At 64.9% G+C, this 17,143-nt stretch overlaps 1 protein-coding gene across 8 annotated transcripts in view; it reads left to right on the forward strand.

The window, feature by feature from the left end:
- Window positions 1–3,357: 3,357 nt before the first annotated feature.
- The window catches only part of CACNA1H (calcium voltage-gated channel subunit alpha1 H), a 67,393-nt gene continuing 53,607 nt past the window's right edge, over window positions 3,358–17,143 (forward strand). For 4 of the 8 annotated variants that reach the window (XM_073014984.1, XM_073014985.1, XM_073014987.1 and 1 more), the window contains exons 1-2: window positions 3,358–3,615; window positions 3,865–4,180. In XM_073014984.1, the coding sequence (XP_072871085.1) occupies window positions 3,883–4,180 (298 nt within the window). In that variant the 5' untranslated portion in view covers window positions 3,358–3,615; window positions 3,865–3,882. The remainder of the gene's footprint in view (window positions 3,616–3,864; window positions 4,181–17,143) is intronic. The other 4 variants (XM_073014988.1, XM_073014989.1, XM_073014986.1 and 1 more) reach the window with 2 other exon arrangements.

A 17,143-nucleotide genomic window follows, 5' to 3' on the forward strand; every position in this document is an offset into this window, starting at 1 on the left:
TCCGATGGGCTGGAGTGAGCGGAAGGCGGTGGGAGGAGGCCTCCCTCCCAGACCTTGAGCTGGAAAATGCCCATCCAGGTGCTGGAGCGGCTCCAACTGGTCTGCAAATCGTCCGTGGGATGCCTGGCGACCGCACGCTTCCTCAGATTACAGATGCTTTCTTTAAAAAATCACGTCTGCTGGCCGGGCGCGGTGGCTCACGTCTGTAATCCCCGCACTTTTGCAGTCTGAGGCGGGCGGATCACAAGGTCAGGAGTTCAAGACCAGCCTAGCCAACATGGCAAAACCCCATCTCTACTAAAAATACGAAAATTAGCTGCACGTGGTAATGACATGCCTGTAATCCTGGCTACTCGGGAGGCTGAGGCAGGAGAATCGCTTGAACCAAGACCAGGAGGCGAAGGTTGCAGTGAACCGAGATCATTCCACTGCACTCCAGCCTGGGCTACAGAGTGAGACCGTCTCAAATAAAAAAATATGTTTTAGAAGTCCGTGGTCCTTTTCCCTTCTGCCGATATCTGGAGAACAAAGAGTGGCCAAGAGGACAGAAAGTGGCTGGGAGAGCAACAGCTGCCGTGTTTAGAATTCCAAGATGCTTCCCAGTCGCCCTCTGGGTCTTCCCGCTCCCCGGCTCCCTCCAGCCTGCCACAGGGCCTTTGCACAGGCTGCCGTTGCTGCTGGAAACAGTTCCTGCTCCTCTTCCGGCTGCCTATCCTCACGGAGGCCCTGCCCTTGCCTATCTGGGTGCTCCCTGGCACTTAGCTTGGAAACCATTTCCTCCTCTCCATAGGACGGAAGCTGCAGGGCACGAGAACTGGGTCTGTCTGGTCACAGTCAAGGCATCTCCACTCTCCAACCGGACCCCTGCACACTGTCCACCCTCAACTACCATTTGTCCAGCAAATCAACCACAGCCCCCAGCTAGAATCTGGAGCTTCAGTCTGTAGCTTTGCCTTGGCTTCAATTAATTTATTTACTACTTCTTCTTCTTCTTCTTCTTCTTCTTCTTATTATTATTATTATTTTGAAACAAGGTCTCACTCTGTCGCCCAGGCTGGAGTGCAGTGGCCGGATCTCAGCTCACTGCAAGCTCCGCCTCCCGGGTTCACGCCATTCTCCTGCCTCAGCCTCCCGAGTAGCTGGGACTACAGGCGCCTGCCACCTCGCCCGCTAGTTTTTTGTATTTTTTAGTAGAGACGGGGTTTCACCGTGTTAGCCAGGATGGTCTCGATCTCCTGACCTCGTGATCCGCCCGTCTCGGCCTCCCAGAATGCTGGGATTACAGGGGAGAGCCACCGCGCCCGGCTACTTATTTATTATTTTTTTGAGATAGAGTCCTACTCTGTCACCCAGGCTGGAGTGCAGTGGTGAGATCTCGGCTCACTGCAATCTCTGCCCCTCAGATTCAAGTGATTCTCCTGCCTCAGCCTCCAGAGTAGCTGGGACTACAGGCATATGTCACCACGCCTGGTTAATTTTTGTATTTTAGTAGAGACAGGATTTTACCATGTTGGCCAGGCTGGTCTCGAACTCTGGACCTCAAGTGATCCAAACACCTCGGCCTCCCAAAGTGCTGGGATTACAGGCGTGAGCCACAGTGCCCGGCCCGCCCTAATTTTTAATGAGCGAGGTGTTGAGAAAAAGATCAGAGGTTCCAATTCAGCGTTTGTGTCTCCCCACCTGCTCCAGCCTCCCTCCACGAATATGTGCAAAGCACTGGGCTCTCCTACGTCCTGCTCCTCTGTGGCTGGGACCTTAACTGCTCTTTGAAGGCCTAATTCACCAGCTGTGGCCTTCCATCGCTGAGTAGTCGCATGAAAATAGACTAAATGTTTTCTTTTTCTTGAAAAGTTCGCGTATACAGGAGGAGGTGCTGCTGAGGAGGACCTGTACCCCAGCCGGGGCCTCACACTCTTGCCTTCCAGTTCCTCAGCCCACCCCAGGTGCTGTGTCCTTCTGGGCCCCAGCTGGGCAGGGCCTGTTCTCCTTCCTGCACGGTGTGGCTCACCCAGGGGAGGTCCTGCTTCTCCGCTGCTCACCCGCAGGTGGGAAGCCACAGCCGCCCCACAGCCTCTCCGGATCTGGGGTCTCAGGGTGGGCCCTGCAGCAGGGCCTCTTTGGAAGGAGAACAGGTCTCTTCCACTACCAGGAGCCCCTTATTGGCGGGAGTGCTGAGGTGCAGACCTGGGAGCTCAAGCCCCCTGGTGCACAAAGCAGCAGTCCCAGAAGCAAAACCACCCTTCCAGCCTGGAGGGGTGCCCTGGGAGGAGTCGGGAGCCTGGGCACCTGCCCCCACCTGCTGGCACCTCGAGGTGAGGTGAGCCCTCCCTGGGACATGGGCCTGGCCACCCCCAAGGTCTGAAAGGGCCACCCCTTCACGACCAAATCACTTGCTCTGAGGGTCCAGGGGAAGGCCCCTCCGCTGGCCTGGCTGAAGGAGCAGCTGCGGGCAGGGAGAGGGGACCCGCACTTCTCCTCGGGGGCCCCTCGGTGAGTCTCGGTGAGGCAGCGGGGTTGAGGGGTGCAGCAGCACCAGGCCACCGTCCCCAGGGTCCCCCAGATCCCCACACGGGAGGGGGCTGGAGACCGGGACAAGTTCGCGGAAACTGCCCGTGCGTGTCGGGAAGAGATGCGCATGCAGGAGCACCCAGAATCCCACCCACGGACTCCAAGCCGCAAAGCACACCCCCGCCCGCCCCCGCGCCCCATCACACACGCGCGCGTGCGGGCACACCCGGGACACACACGCGGCGGGGGAGGGGCACGAAGCCTCTCCCCTTCCACGCCCGCCCGGTCCCCGCCCCTCGGCCGACCCGGGCCCGCGTCGCAGTGGGGGTGGGGGCGGCGGCGGCGCGCGCGGCGGCGCGGAGGGGGAGGGGTGCGGCATGGGGGGGGAGGGGCGCGGCATCCGCCGCTTGGCCGCCCCCGCAGTTGGGGGCGGGGAAGGACTTAGGTGCTCCCCTCCCACCCCGCTGGAGCCTCCCGCGAGCGCCCCCTGGTGCACCCCACGCCCGGCATTGGCGGGGGAGCACGAGGAACGAGGAGCCCAGTGCGGGGGCGTGGAGGGGGCGCGGGCGGGGTCCAGCTTCCCCGACCCAGGGGCGGGGTGGGGCGCCGGGCGGCGACGGGGAGGGGTCGCTCGGGCGCGCGCATCTCGGGCCGGGGGCGGATCCTCCTCTGCACCCCCGCCCGCCCCGCCCCCGGCCCAGCCCCGGCCCCCGCCGGCCCCGCCCCCTCCGCGCCGGCCCCACCCCCTCCCCGCCCCGCCCCGCCCCCCGCCGCTCAGCCCGAAGTTTCCTGCGCCGCGCGCGGACGGGCTCGAGGCTCGCTCGCTGCCTCACCGGCCCCCGGCCCGCGCCCCGCGCTCCGCGCCCCCAGCCCCGGCCTCACCCGTCGCCCAGCGGCCTCCACGCCGCGCCGGGGCCGCCGCCGTCGCCTCCGCCGGGCAAGCCGGAGCCGGAGTCAAGCCGCAGCCGGGAGCCGGGAGCCGGGCGGGCTGGGGGTGCGGGCCGGGGGCGGAGGCGCTCGGGGCCGGGGCCGGGCGCCGAGCGGGGTCCGCGGTGACCGCGCCGCCCGGGCGATGCCCGCGGGGACGCCGCCGGCCAGCGGAGCGAGGTGAGACGCGGCGAGGACGTGCGCCTGGGACCCTAGTCAACTTGCGCGGAGCCGGCCGGGGAGCCCCTCGGGGTGGGGGTGGGGCCGCCGGAGGGAGGGAGGGGGCGGGCGGGGGCGGGGGACGCGTTTGTCTCTAATAAGAAAAGACAAAGACATCCCGGCGGCAGCGGCTGTTCCCGGAGCTCCGCGCCGCGGGAGGCAGGGCGGGGGCGTCGCCACCGGCCCCGGGTCACCCCCTGTCCTCCGCAGGTGCTGCCGGCCGCCACCATGACCGAGGGCGCACGGGCCGCCGATGAGGTCCGGGTGCCCCTGGGCGCGCCGCCCCCTGGTCCTGCGGCGGCTGTGGGGGCGTCCCCGGAGAGCCCCGGGGTGCCGGGACGCGAGGCGGAGCAGGGTTCCGAGCCCGGCGTGTCGCCCCCCGAGAGCCCAGCGGCCGAGCGCGGCGCGGAGCTGGGCGCCGACGAGGAGCAGCGCGTCCCGTACCCGGCCCTGGCGGCCACGGTCTTCTTCTGCCTCGGGCAGACCACGCGGCCGCGCAGCTGGTGTCTCCGGCTGGTCTGCAACCCATATCCTTCCCGGCCGGCGGGGGGCGGGGGGCGGGGGGCGTGGGGAGGGCGGGGGTCCGGGGCGCTGGACTTCCTTGGCGTGCGCCCCCCGCGCGCCCATGTTGGTGGGACCTGGCGTGGGCCGGGTGCGCGGGGGTGCAGGGCAGGGCCGCGAGGTCGGCGTTCTTCCTTCCGAGAGTGGCGGGCTTGGGGGGCCACGGGGCGCCTCCGGACTCCCTTCCCCAGAGCCGGCTTGGGACGGAGAAGGTGGAAGGGAAGCGGCGAGGCCACCGCGGGCTTGGTGGGGAGAGGAGTCGGGAAGGGAGTAACTCTTCGCGCCCCCAAGAGTGTTGGCCAGGACGGGAATTTCCCCTTGGCTGTCTGAACGTCCTGCCCGAGGCAGGCTCCTCGCGGGGGAGGGGAGGCCAGAGGAGCTGGAGTCAGGGGCGCAAAGTTTTCAGCTGGCACCGGGTGGTTCCGAGTGCGTGGGGAGACCCGTGGGGCCTGTGAGCGCTGCCAGGGCCTTTTCCATGGAGGGAGGCGGTGACGTTGGTTGTGAACTCGCTTTTTCTGGCTGAACTCGGTGGCGGGGCTGATTTAAGTCATGCGCAGCTTAAGGGTGGGGGGCAGGGAGGCAACTGGCACTGCCCAGGGGGAGTCCCTTCTCCCCAGCCCCTTCCCTGGCTGGAGAGGAAGGGGCAGCCCCTTCTACTCTTGGCGAGAGAGGCACAGACTTACCGTGAAGGTTCCAGAACAGAGTTGGCTCAGGGCCAGTGGCATTTCTGGGATGCGCACGGAGGTCCAGGGGGCCCTCCAGCAGGTGACCTTACCGGCCAGTCTCCGCACACCCTGAAAAGGGCCTTAACCGGTGCCTGTGTCAGGACTGGGTCTCCCCACCGGCCCTCTGAGGTGGCAGTTGGGGTGGCCAGGCTGTGGCTGCTGCTCCGGGCCTGGGGATGGGTGGTGGGTGGCCTAGGGCAGAGTTAACACTGTGCCCGCAGACGTCCCCTGTCCGAGGTGGGGAGACGGGCTGGCAAAAGGAGCGGCCTGTGTACACTTCCCTACTTTGTGTGTTTAACTGTATAAATATTAAACATAAAAGAGGAATCAGTACGAGAAAAGTCATAAAGACCGTGATTCTGCTTTCCCAAATCTAAACATGGAGTGAGTCAGACTCATCTCTGCTTGTAGAGAAAGAGGAGGCCGCCGTGGTCCTGGGGCAGCCGGCCCCGGCCAGAGGGCTGCCTCGGAGCCCCACACCCGCTGCCCTGGTGGCCTTGGCCTCTGTCGCCCGAGGGTGGTGTCTTCAGGTAGGTGGGTGTCCCTGGGAGCCGAGCTTCAGGCCTGGCCTTGAAGGGCAGTTGTAGGTTTGTCTCCTCTCTAGAACCAAGGCGGGAGGTGGCCATGCCCCTTTGTTCTGGTGGAAGGTGTCCAGGTGTGGAGTCAGTCCGGTGGTGCCGGCAGGCTGTGGGGAAGGGGCTGGAAGGCACTGCATGGGTTGGGACGGGAGGCTGGCGCCAAGCCAAGGCCTGCGTTCCTTGTTTCCAAATGTGTGCAGACCAGAGAGGGGAAAGAACCAAGCAGGGCCTGGACTCTGCTCACAGCCCCGGGCCTGGCTGCCTGTCCCCAAGCAGGGCCTGGACTCTATCCTCACAGCCCCGGGTCTGGCTGTCCTGTGCCCTCTCGGCCGAGAGAGTTTTAGAGCCTGGCCCTGGTGTTCTGGGCTGGCTGTGTCCCTCAGGGCTTCCAAGGAGGTTGTTTGCGTTGCTGTGTGCAGGGAACGTGTTGACTGGGTGGCCTCACACAGGTGGGATGAGCCCTCCAGGGGGAGGTGAGGGCTGGGGGCCAGCAGCATCACGTGACCCAGGCCCTGTCCCCGGGCATCCTGAGGTGCTGTCCTCGTGGGCTTCATAACCTGACAGGAGGATGCTCTGGTAGCCCGAGAAGGACTTGGGCGCTGTCCTGGTCTCGGGGGCTGGTGGTGCTTTCAGTCTGGGAAGAGTAGAGTGTACCCCATCCCTGGTGTTCCCAGGGCTCCCCGGACTGGGAGACGACGGGCAGTCGGCCTCCTGTCCTTCAATGGCATCCCTGGCTTGGAGCACTGGGTCTGCCTGCAGCATGGTAGGACCCCCACCCTCCTCACTGCCAGCACCTCCCAGCCCCAAACCCAGTGATGTGGGGTGTCCCCAGTGCCCTCCACTCCAGGAGACGTGGGAAGCGGAGCTGAGACCCCAGGCTCGGTTCGTTCTTGGCCCCGTGGAAATGCCCATTGGTCAGGTGGAGTGGGCTTGTGGAGGCCTCTGCTCCGTGGCAGTGGGTGTGACCGCCAGCAGATGCCTGGCCTGGAGCGAGGGTGTGTGTCTTGGCCTCAGAGAGAACCTAAAATAAGCTGGCAGGCCTGGACAGGTGGGGGATTGGCTGAGCCGGGGAAGCCCGTGTGGGCCGCGGCTGAGGCTTTCCAGAGCTCTTCAGATTCCTGGGAGTTGGGAGGGGGCAGCTTTGCGGGAGATGGAGGGGCGGTGGGCGGCTGGTGTGGCCGGGGCGTGTCCTGTGGCAAGAGGGTGCTTCCTGGGCCTCAGCCTCCCCTCTGCAGGGCCCCACATGCGTCCTGAAGAGGGTGAACTTGAGAGGGAGGGATAATCGGATTTGCTCAGGGAGCCCACACTCAGGAAGACGACTCCATGCTCCCTGGGGGTTGGCAGAGTCCCAGCTGCTGTCCGCCGGGCCCAGCCTGAGCCGGGGTTCAGTCAGCACAGGAACCTGGGGGAGGGCCCGCATTTATCCCTGAACCTTTCCGGAACCCCCAGGTAGACACCCAGCACCAGGGAACACGTGCGAGCCGGCTCTGTCTCCAGGGTGACTCCATCCCAGGCAAAGGAGCCTCTGAGGACGGCCCTTATCTTTATTGATTGGTTTCTTAAAAATATAATTGTCTTAGAACTTTTGGGGCGAGTGCTGTTTCTCCTCCACAGGTTTATTTATAGAGGAAGGTGGGTGGGATCTGTGTGTTGTCGCCCGGCTGGGCTGTGTGCTGCCCGGGCTCCCAGGGTTCCTGACTCTGCGTTCGCCTGCGACACAGCTGCCACCGTCCCGGCACACGGGCGGGCGGGGCGGGGTGGGGCCCCCGGGAATGCTTGGAGGCCAGGAGGGGGGACCCTGCCTCAGTTCCTGCGAGTGCGAGGGAGGCAGGCTATGGGTGTGTAGGGACCAGAAGGTGACCAAGGGGTGCTTGGGGGCTTGGGGGTGGCAGGACCCTCTGGGAGGTGTCTCCTAGGGCCCAGGCTCCAAACACCCGTGTCACGGAGCTCTGAGATGGGGAAGGATATATCAAGGTCATCAGGATGTGGAAGGGCAGAGCTGGGTGAGCCCATCTTGGCTCTGAGGGCCACGTGCTTGGCACAGCCCTGCCCGGGTGGGGACGAGCTGCAGGAGCCTGAGACAGCCCTTCACGGCATCTCTGAACACCCGGCGCTTGGGCTGTCACGCTGCTCCACGGGCGTCCCCGGGAGTGCGAGAGGGCACCCGTCTGGAAAGGGCCAGTCCCACCCGCACCCACCTCCCCAGGCTCCACGTGCCCCGCAGGTCCTGCGTGGGCAGGACGGGGCTGGTCGTCCTCTACTGACATTGCATCGTGGTACCCTCTTGAACACTGTGTCTGAGCAGCGTCTGGATATCTGAACTAGTCTCAGAGGGGCTGCCTCAGTGGTCGGAAGTCACAGGCCCAGGAGGCCCCAGAACCATCCCGTGACCCCGAGACTGAGCTCCGAGCTGGGGGTCTCTCAGGAGGGCGGGGCTCGGCAGAGGGCCTGTCACAGGCCAGACGTCCCCCTTCTGCCTGGGTGGACCAGGGCGTGAACTCGGTGGTTGCACCCGACCCATGGCCTGGATTCTCTTGGCCGTGCTAGGACGCAGTGTCTCCCAGGGACCCTGGGCTGCCCGTCCCTTGGCCCTGGCGCCCTTGTCCGAGTTCTGACAGGAAGGAGAGCTGCAGGAATGGGTCTGTTAGTCTCTGAAGCCACCGACTGGCATCGCGGTGTTCCTGGGGTAGGTGTGGGTTCCCACCGAGCCCTACGGCCTGCCCACGACGCAGCTGGATGTGTCCCTGCCTCCTGGGCCAGTGTAGGGTGGGAGAGGCTGCCTCCCCACCCCCACGGTTGATCCTGTGAGGAAGCAGAGACACAGATGGGGCTGAGAAGGGAGCATTGCCGGGCTCAGGGGAGGGGCCTTCCCACCCACCGAGGGCTGGGGGAGCCATGGGGGCAGCTCATCCTTCCCGGGGTGGTGGGAGGAGGCCCCTGGGGATGGCAGCAGGGTAGGGGTCTGCCGAGCGCCTGTTGGGGTCATTCCCTCCCCTTCGTGGAAGCGTCGGGGCCACGCGCCCCTTGGGACGTCATCTTGTTCCTGCCAGGAAGTGGGCGTGACGCCAGCAGGCTGAGCTCACCCTCCGGGTCGGGGCTACCCCGCTGGACTCAGGACTCAGGCCCCACTGGGGAGGAGGGAGGAGATGGAGCCCAGAGCAGGCCGGGCCCTGGCAGGGACCGTGGGCCTCCCAGACCTGCTTCTGCAGCTTGGGCTGGTGGGGATGTGACCTTGGGGCTCCTAGGAACAAGTTTGCTGGGAGCTCTGGTTCCTGAACCACTCCTGCCGTGCCACACCCCCAGTGCCTAAGGCTCCCACTCAGCCAGCACCCCCGGGACCGGGCAGGGGTCTCGGCTTTCACTGTTCTTCTGGCTCCCAGACTCTTCATCACTGGGATCGCCCTTGGTGTTGACTGACCTCAGGGCCCCTGTTCGCCCACCTGGGGCACTTCAGGGTGGAGGGAGTCCCTGAGCGCGGCCCTCAGCCCCTGGAGGGGGGACTTGGGGAGTGGTGCAGAGTGGGGACAGCCTCTGATCGCCTCGGGAAATGTCTCGTGGTCAGGCCCCCACAGAGTGCACGGGTGTCTGTATCCTGGGGTAGAGCGAGGCGGGCCTGAGCCCTGTGAGCAAGGCAGGCAGGGGCCCCTCAGATGGTGGGGTGGGCCAGACCAGGGGACACAGGAGCCTGTGTGGGAGGACTGAGACCTGGATGAGGCACACCGAGGGAAGAGTATCCAGGCAGGGGGACGGTGCAGGCCCTGAGGTGGGGGGTGTCTGTATAGCAGATGGGAGGCGGGGCAAGGAGCACGGCGGGCCGTGGGGAGGAGATCTGGGCGCGTGGCGGTGGCATACCAGCGTGACGACCTGGGCCCTGAGCCTGCCCCCGGGAGCTTGTGGGCTGTGAGGAGGCAGAGTGACGGTGGGGACCAGCAGGTGGGCTGGCCTGGGGGCCCGGGGCTCAGCTCTGCCTCTAGCTGGCTTCGCAGCTGCTCCTTAGGGAGGGCAGGCCTGGGGCCAGGCTTAGCGGGAAGTCGAGGCGAGAGACAAGGCTGGAAGGGCAGGTGAGGGCCGCACGGGGACGGAGGCTGGGAGTGGGGAGCGCTGGTGTCCCACACCCTCAGGCCTAGAGGGCGTGGCTGCTGCCAGCCCCTAAAGGAGGCTCTCGGGTTTGTGGGCATCACGCTTCGAGCACCCGAACTTCATTCTGACTGGGGCCGGCGGCGGGCGCCCTCCCTGGCCCTGGAGCGCTCGGGGTGGTTCTGTGTGCTCCCCTCACCTCCCCCGAGGGCTGAGAGCCGAGGGCGATGCGGCCCCACCAGGCCGGGCTCCCGGAGCTGCAGAAGAGACATCCCGTTCCAGGGTCAGGACCAGAGGAATGCGGGGGAGGGGCCGGCCTGTCAAACACTCCGGGGATGGATCCACAGCAGCTCTGCTGGCTGAGTCCAAGCCGCGGTCACACAGTCAAGGTCAGACGAGGAACGCGTTACCTTTGTTTATGCAGATGTCGGACAGGCCGTCCGTCCAGCCGCCTGTGCCGAGCCCGCTGTGGGAAGGGCGGGGACCGTCCCTGCCCGCCCTCGCGAGTGGGCATTCCCCTCCCTGGCACGGAAGAGGAGTCTTCCCTCTCCTCAGTGGTTCATGTTGGCGTAACTTGGAACAAGTCTGAGTCGCGCAGGCCCAGGTTGAATTTCCAGGCTGGAGATTAAAGACCGGCCGCTCACCCTGGGCAGAAACAAGGGGTGAAATCAGCTGGTCGCGCCCTGCGTGGTGGTGTGCAGCCCCGCCTCGGTCGGAGATGGTGGGGGCGGGGCTCGGGGAAGGAGCTCTGCTGGCTCTCAGCCCCTGCCCGGCTCAGGAGAGCTGGCAGCAGGTCCGGGCACCGTCCCCAGAGCGCTGTGCCCGCCGAGGATGACAGATGGGGACCGAGTAGCAGCTTGCCGTGGTGCAGGGGGTGTGCCGCCACGTGGCCGCTGGTGTCCCTGGCCTGCACACACACTCCTTGTGGGGCGGAGGTGGGCCCGGGCTGACGGGACAAGCGGCCGTTGGCGGGGCGTGAGCGCCCCAGGGTTTGATGAGCCCGAGGGTTGATGAATGTGCTAAGTGAGGCTCCCTTTGTCCTCTGGCTGCCGCCTGGGTGCTTGCAGGGAGCGGAGCTGTGGACAGAGAGAGCCTTGGGTGGGTGTGGCCGCCGCCTGCGTTCGGAGGCCCAGTGCAGCATCGACCCGGGAGGCCAGAGCACCCCATCCTCGGGTGCGTGGCTGGTGAGGACCAAGGCGTTAGCCCAGTGCGGCCCCCACCCAGCCTCGGTGCCACCCTGGGCTCTTTGCCCCAGTTGAGAGCAGGGCTGGCAGGGAGAGCGCCCGGAGGCCCCCACGCTGCCTCAGGGTGAAGAGGCTCCTCTGACCCGCAACGGGTGTAGACCTGACGCAGGTGCACCCCCAGCCCTGCTTTGATGTCTGCGGACCTGGCTCCCGCAGAAAAGGCCTTGGGCGAGACCTCAGCCTCACTGGCCCCGCTGGACTCGTCTGACCCTGGGCTGCTGGTGCTGTGGGTGCTTCTGCCATTGGGGACTGATGGGAGCGAAGCTGTTCCCTTGTGGATGGACCGTTAGGTGACCCAGGATGTTGGCGTTAATGAATGCTGTCACTGAGCCAGTGTCAGAGGTAGGGGCAAGGCCAGAGATCTGGGTACAGAATGGTCTTGGATAGCAGAGAAAGTGCCCCGGGTGGGGTGGGCACAGACCACATCCAGGACCCTGGGCGTTTGCAGGGGTGTGCCCAGCCAGGGTGGGGGACTCCTGGTCACTGTCTGTCCCATCTGTCCCACCTGGGTTCTGCCTGCCCCTGAGGGCAGGCTCCAGCTGGGGTCCGGACCAGGGGGCGGGCTTGGAGCTTCGCTCTGGGAGCCCGTGCTGCTCTTGACCCCCGGGCTGCCCTGTGTTCTCGTCCCTTGTCCCCTGCCCAGCTGTCTGCACCTGGTGGCCGTCGCTAGGCTCCTCACTGGCCTGAGGACTGAGGTGGGGACATCCTGAGTCCTTTTGGAGAAAGTGGTCTTTAGTAGCCCTGGATGTTAAAGACTCAGCCTCAGTTGGGTGGAGCCTTTTGGGATTCTGGGGTCTCCCTGTCCACAGGAGGGGGGTTAGCAACCCCTGCTAGCCTGGGCAGTGTCTCCACTTGTGCCTCAGTTTCCCTGTCACACCACCGTGGTCTGCCATCTCGGTCACTGATGGAGCGAGGCTCCCAGCAGGCCGGGTGGAAGAAGGGGCCAGATGCGGTCCTGGGAGAGAGGCTGTCGGCCCCGTCCAGTCAGTGAGTGGCCAGTGTGGTGGCTGATGGGGGACAGACCCCTGGCCAGGCCCCACACCAGCCTTGTCCCCATCTCTGAGCAGCCCCTGGGCCTCCCGGGTCCCCTCGCCGCAGCCTGCCTGTGGGGTGGGCCTGTGGGGTGGGCCTGGTCGGATGCATTAATGGTGGCTCGGGGCAGATCTTTCTACAAGTCAGCAGAGCCATCGCGGTGCGCCAGGCTGTGTCCCGTGAAGTCCTCAGTGGGCTTGCAGAGGTGGGCATTGAGGCCCCTGCTCTGGACCCTGTCGCGGTCCTGTCACCTCCTGGCCGTTGGTTTTCTCATCTGTGAAATGGGCCTGCTGCCCTCATGGCCTCTGGGTGTGTGGCAGGGACTCCTATCCCCACTCAGTCCCCAGCATGGCGTGGGACACGGGATCCTGTTGGCCCCATGACCCCTCGCCCCAGGCCTCCGGCCTCCAGAGCCCCAAGAGGCCGTTGCTGTCTGAGGCCCCTACTTGTGGCACTCTGTTACAGCTGCCCGCAGCCGGGATGCCCCCATCTGTCCTCAGAGCTGCGAGCAGGGGTGCAGGTGTCCAGGGAGGCCCCCAGCACATCCTTGGCCCCTTCCCTGCCTCGCCTGTGGCCCCCCCCGGAGGGAGAAGAATGGCCCGTGAGCAGGACGTGCTTGACACAGTAACAGGAGTCAGCCTCTTTCAGGATGAATCGCAATTGGTCGCCCACCGTGTCAGGTTCCTGCGATGCGGAGCAGCCCCCAGAGAGAGGGTGCTCGGCCGTGAAGTGGGTCATTCGGAGCCTCGGCGCGGGGGCTGGTATTGAGCTTGTGTGTCTGTGCCCTGGTTAGAAGCTGCCCCGCACGGCCGGCTCCTGTGGACACCTGCAGTAGGGAGGTCCGTCTAGGAGGAGCCGAGTGTCTTGGGACCCTGTGAAGGGGTCTGGGGGGCCGCGCTCGGCTCTGGTGAGCGGGGAACAAGATGGATGAGACCCGGGCCCACTGACGCCGGGAGGGCCACGTCCAAGCTCGGGGACTGTCCGCCTGGGCTGTGGCATGAAGGCCGAGGGGGTATGAGCAGGGGTGGGATGGTCCCAGGTGGCTGGAAACAGCTGTGGCCAGGTGGGCGAGCAGTGGTCAGTGGCCTATTGGCCCCTGGAGCATCTCTTTTCACGGCCACTCCATGGGTGCCTGTCCCTGTGGCCACGCAGAGCTATCTTTGGCTCCAGCCACAAAGACTGTGGGGGCATAGTGGCCGGTGCTCCTGCCTCCCTGGACCTTGGGCTCCTCTGACCCTGTGTTTGCTGTGTGTTCCTCACTTGTCACCCAGCCTCTCTGTTCTGGGCAGGTGAGGCAGCCTGCAGAAAGGGGTAGGTGTGGGCCAGTCTGCCCTGGGGGGCTGACCCTGTGTCTGGAGAGGCCACAGCCACCTCCACTAGCTCTGCCATGGACCTCGAGGCTCGAGACTGCGCCCTGGTGCCCGTCCGCAGGGCGGCGGGGGTGGCCTTGGCCCTGTAGGGCCAGGTGAGCATCAGGGATGTTGAGTGGGGTTCAGGTGGAGCGGGGCATGGTGTGGAGCTGCGAGTCTCCGCACGCGCCTCGTGCTCTCGGAAGGGGGTGCTGGTTTGGCCTGGGAGTGTCCAGGGAGCAGCCGGCCTGTGCCCAGCCCCTTCTGAAGCCCCAGCCACACACAGCCCAGCCTGCCACAGAGGGGAACCCGCGTCCAGATGCCCAGAGAGTGGCCACGGCCTGCCGGGAAGGTGTGGAGGGGCAAGGGTATCTCTCAGAGCCACACACACAGTCCCTGCCCCGGCCTTTGCAGGCAGCCGCCCGCCCTGGCTGTGGTCTGATGAGTCAGCCTGCATTAGCGCCTCATCAAAATGGACGGGAACTTGTCCCGGGCTGCTGGGGGAAGCTGGCCGCTGTCTCTGAGGATGGCTCAGGTTACTGCCTTGGCTGGTAGCTGGGATGACGCTCGCCCAAGCCCACTGGGCCACGGGCTCTCGTGCCAGTGCTGACCTCATGCTTGGGTGGCCTCCTGCAGGTGCTGGGGTGAGAGGCCCGGGGACGCCACCTCCTCTCCCTGAGAAGTCTGGTCATTACAATGAGAAGTTGGGCTGTGTGGCGGCCACCTCAAGGGCCAGGTCTGAGGACCCTCCTGCCTGCGACTCAGTGACTCAGCTTCTTGCTTAGTGAGGAGGGGAGAGGCTGTGTCTGGCTCAGCTGCCCCTGCCCCAGCCGAGGAGCAGCCAATGGGCGCGGCCTGACATGCCACTGGGGTGTGAGGCTGCGTGGCTGCTGGCTGGGTGTGGAGGCCGGCACAGGCATGGGGGCACATCTGCCTCCCGTGGAAGCTACACAAGCAAGGGCCCTGGGCCTGAGTCCCTGACTGAAAATCCAGGATGCCCATTCAGTTACATGTGGGTTTCAGGTGAGTGAGAATTTCTCACGGGGAAGGACATCCCTGCAGTGTTGGAGACGGACAGCAGCGTCCTCAACTGCAGGGGTGCAGTCCAAGGCCCCCAGGGATGCCTGAAGCTTCAGATCCAATGAGCCATGTCCCGTACGTATTGTTTCTTCTTTACGTTTTTGAGACAAGGTCTCACTCCGTCACCCCGGCTGAGCGTGGTGGTGCGGTCACACCTTACTGCAGCCTCGATCTCGCATGTTCAAACGACTCTTAGTCTTCAGTTTCCCCGGGTGCTGGGATTACAGGTGTGAGCCGCCACGCCGAGCCTCATACTCTGCTTTTTCAGCCTGATAACGGAGATGGCTGCTAAGTGGCCATCGGGTGGGCAGTGGCCTGCAGCATGGGTCCGCTGAGCATGGGTGATTTGGACCCCTGGCAGTGCCGAGTGCGGCTACACCAGGCTCATGGCTGTACAGAACGGGGCACAGTTAAAACCTGGGAGTGAGGCCTGTCCGTCAGAGAGCCTTTGGATCTCCCTTCTGTGAGAGCTCGGTCCTCAAGCCCCACAGAGGGGCTCCTGGGGTCCTGTCGGTGGAGCTGGGGTCTGGTGGCGCTGCCCTCACTGACCGGGCTCAGGATATGCTGTTCGGCGTGGAGGGCGGCTGTTCACAGCCCTGGGGTCTGGAGGAGGTGTGGGTGAGCCCGTGCCCCCGTTTGGGTTTTGGGGGGTGGGTCGAGTCACCCCTTTTGCTGGTCCCTGGCTTGGCAGATGTGTTTTTTTCCTTGGGTGCAGCAGGCGGGGCCCGTTGGTCCGGCATGGGCTGACCTCAGGGCGGTTTGGCTCCATGGGGTTCTGGGGCGTGAAGGACACCCGTGCGGGGGCGGGAACAGTGGCACTGACCTGACTGGGCAAGGAGGAGGCTGGTGGGGCAGGAGGAGCAGAGAAGGTGCTGGTGTGTCTGGGGCCCGGAAGTGGGTGAGGATGCAGCAGGCACCGGCGGACGACTGTGGCGCAGTTGGTGGGGAGATCGGGGGAGGAGCAGGGAGCGCATGAGGCACAGGCCCCATTGGAGGAACATTCTAGAAGCCAGATGTAGCGTCACAGGAATGGCTCCAGTGGGCCTGGGGGCAAAGGCTCAGAGGCAGCAGACCCGGACCACAGTTGGTGTGTTTGAAAGCCGGGCCTGCCGGTCCTCCCGGGCCACACACTCGTGACGGCACAGAGCTTTTGTTTTCTAACCTTCCGTGGAAATCTGGGTCACTCACATGAGGAGGATGAGGCTGATGGTCTCAGGGAGCCGCTCGGCCACGTGGGCCGAGCCCCTTCCAGCGCACTCACAGCCGGGTAGAGAGAGAAGCGCCCGGGCTACCCCCACCTGGGCTCCGGTGCATCCAGACAAGGGGGTTCAGGCAGCACAAGCCCGCCCAGAGCTGAGGCGCCCTCCCTTTTCCCCGCCTGTCCCCCCGAGACTGTTGCCAGGTGACTGCACGCGGGGGACACCCCTCCTGAGGCTGTAGAGGGGCTGCCTCCCACCCCCGCCCCAGCTCACAGTGTGGGTGCCTCACCCACCCGCCCGGGGTTTCCTTTCTCTCCAGGAGATCTGGGGCTGGGAGCTGGTTCCCTTGCTCCCCTGGAGAGAGGGGTAGGTCCTGTGGCCCCTACTTGAGTGGTGTCTGGGGCCTGCCCTGGCCGTGTGCGGCAAGAGTGGCGGGCACGCCGGCCCGTGTGTCTTGTCATTGTGGTGCCTCTTTCTGGGCTGAGGCCCCTTCTCGGTTCTCCTCGTGCTGCTGGCGCCGTAGGGGACGCGTTCCCGTTTGTGAGTTGGAACTGGGTGACTCTGAGAGCTGATGCTGAGATTTCTCGTTTGTGTTTTCTTACTCAAACTCCGAGGATGGTGAGGCCTAGGGAAGGGGCAGGCAGGCCTGAGAGGACGGTGGGTGTTGGAGTGAGGGTGCCTCTTGCCCCCGGGGGCAGGCAGAGTGTCCACGAGGGAGTCCTTTGCGTCCGGAGTGGGGTCTTCGCTGGCTGCTCCGTTCCTCTGCGTGGGGAGTGGAAGACAGGAGCTCCCTGTGGCTCAGACCCTGCTCAGCTCCATGGCTCCAGGGCCAAGTAACAGTGCCCCGAATCCCGACCCCTGCCTTCCTCTCAGCCCTGCCGAGGAGGCGGCCGAGGCTAGAGGGCCCTCCGGCTGGCCCAGCACCCAGTCGTTCCTGTTGTTGGTCTTTTCCCGGTGGTATTGAGAAGTAATTTATCCACCCCCTAACTGGCCGGTAAAGGGTCCAATTCGGTCATTCTTCCTAACCCGGTATCCTCAGGGTGGCACAGCCCCAGCAGTGATGGGTTCCAGAAGGCTTTCCTCGCCCGAGGGGAAACCCTGCAGTGAGCTGTCTCGGCGTCTCCTGCTGGCCTTTTCCGTCTCCAAGGTTGGCCTGTTCTGGACGTTCCCTGTATATGGAATCCCGCGTGGTGTGGGCTCCTGTGCCAGCTTCTCATGAGCTTCGTGCAGGCTGGTCATCCATCCTCGCCACAGCAGCAGAGCCCTGACCCTTCCGCAGTTAGACGTGCCCTTACGTAGATGGGCTGCAGTATTTATCTCTTCACCACTGGTGGATGTCTGGGCCGTTTTGCTCTTTGCTACTGTTCACGGCGCTGCCGGGACGTCCCTGCTCCAGGTTCTGGGGAGACCCTGGCTTCACGTCTCTTGGACGTAAATCTGGGAGCAGAATTGCTGGGTCAGGTGGGAACAGTGTAGAGTCCTCGGAGGAATGGCCAGACTATTTTCCAAAGTGGTGCCCTCCTGTTGACCCACCTCTCACCCCCAGCTTTGGAGTCCCCGAGCGGTTGTTCTGCAGCCGTGACACCCAGCCCGAGTTCAGGCTGTGGGCAGTGGGCACGGCCCTTCCTTTCCTTGCTGACCTAT

This window comes from Chlorocebus sabaeus, chromosome 5, assembly GCF_047675955.1.
Source record: "Chlorocebus sabaeus isolate Y175 chromosome 5, mChlSab1.0.hap1, whole genome shotgun sequence".
Lineage (NCBI taxonomy): Eukaryota > Metazoa > Chordata > Mammalia > Primates > Cercopithecidae > Chlorocebus > Chlorocebus sabaeus.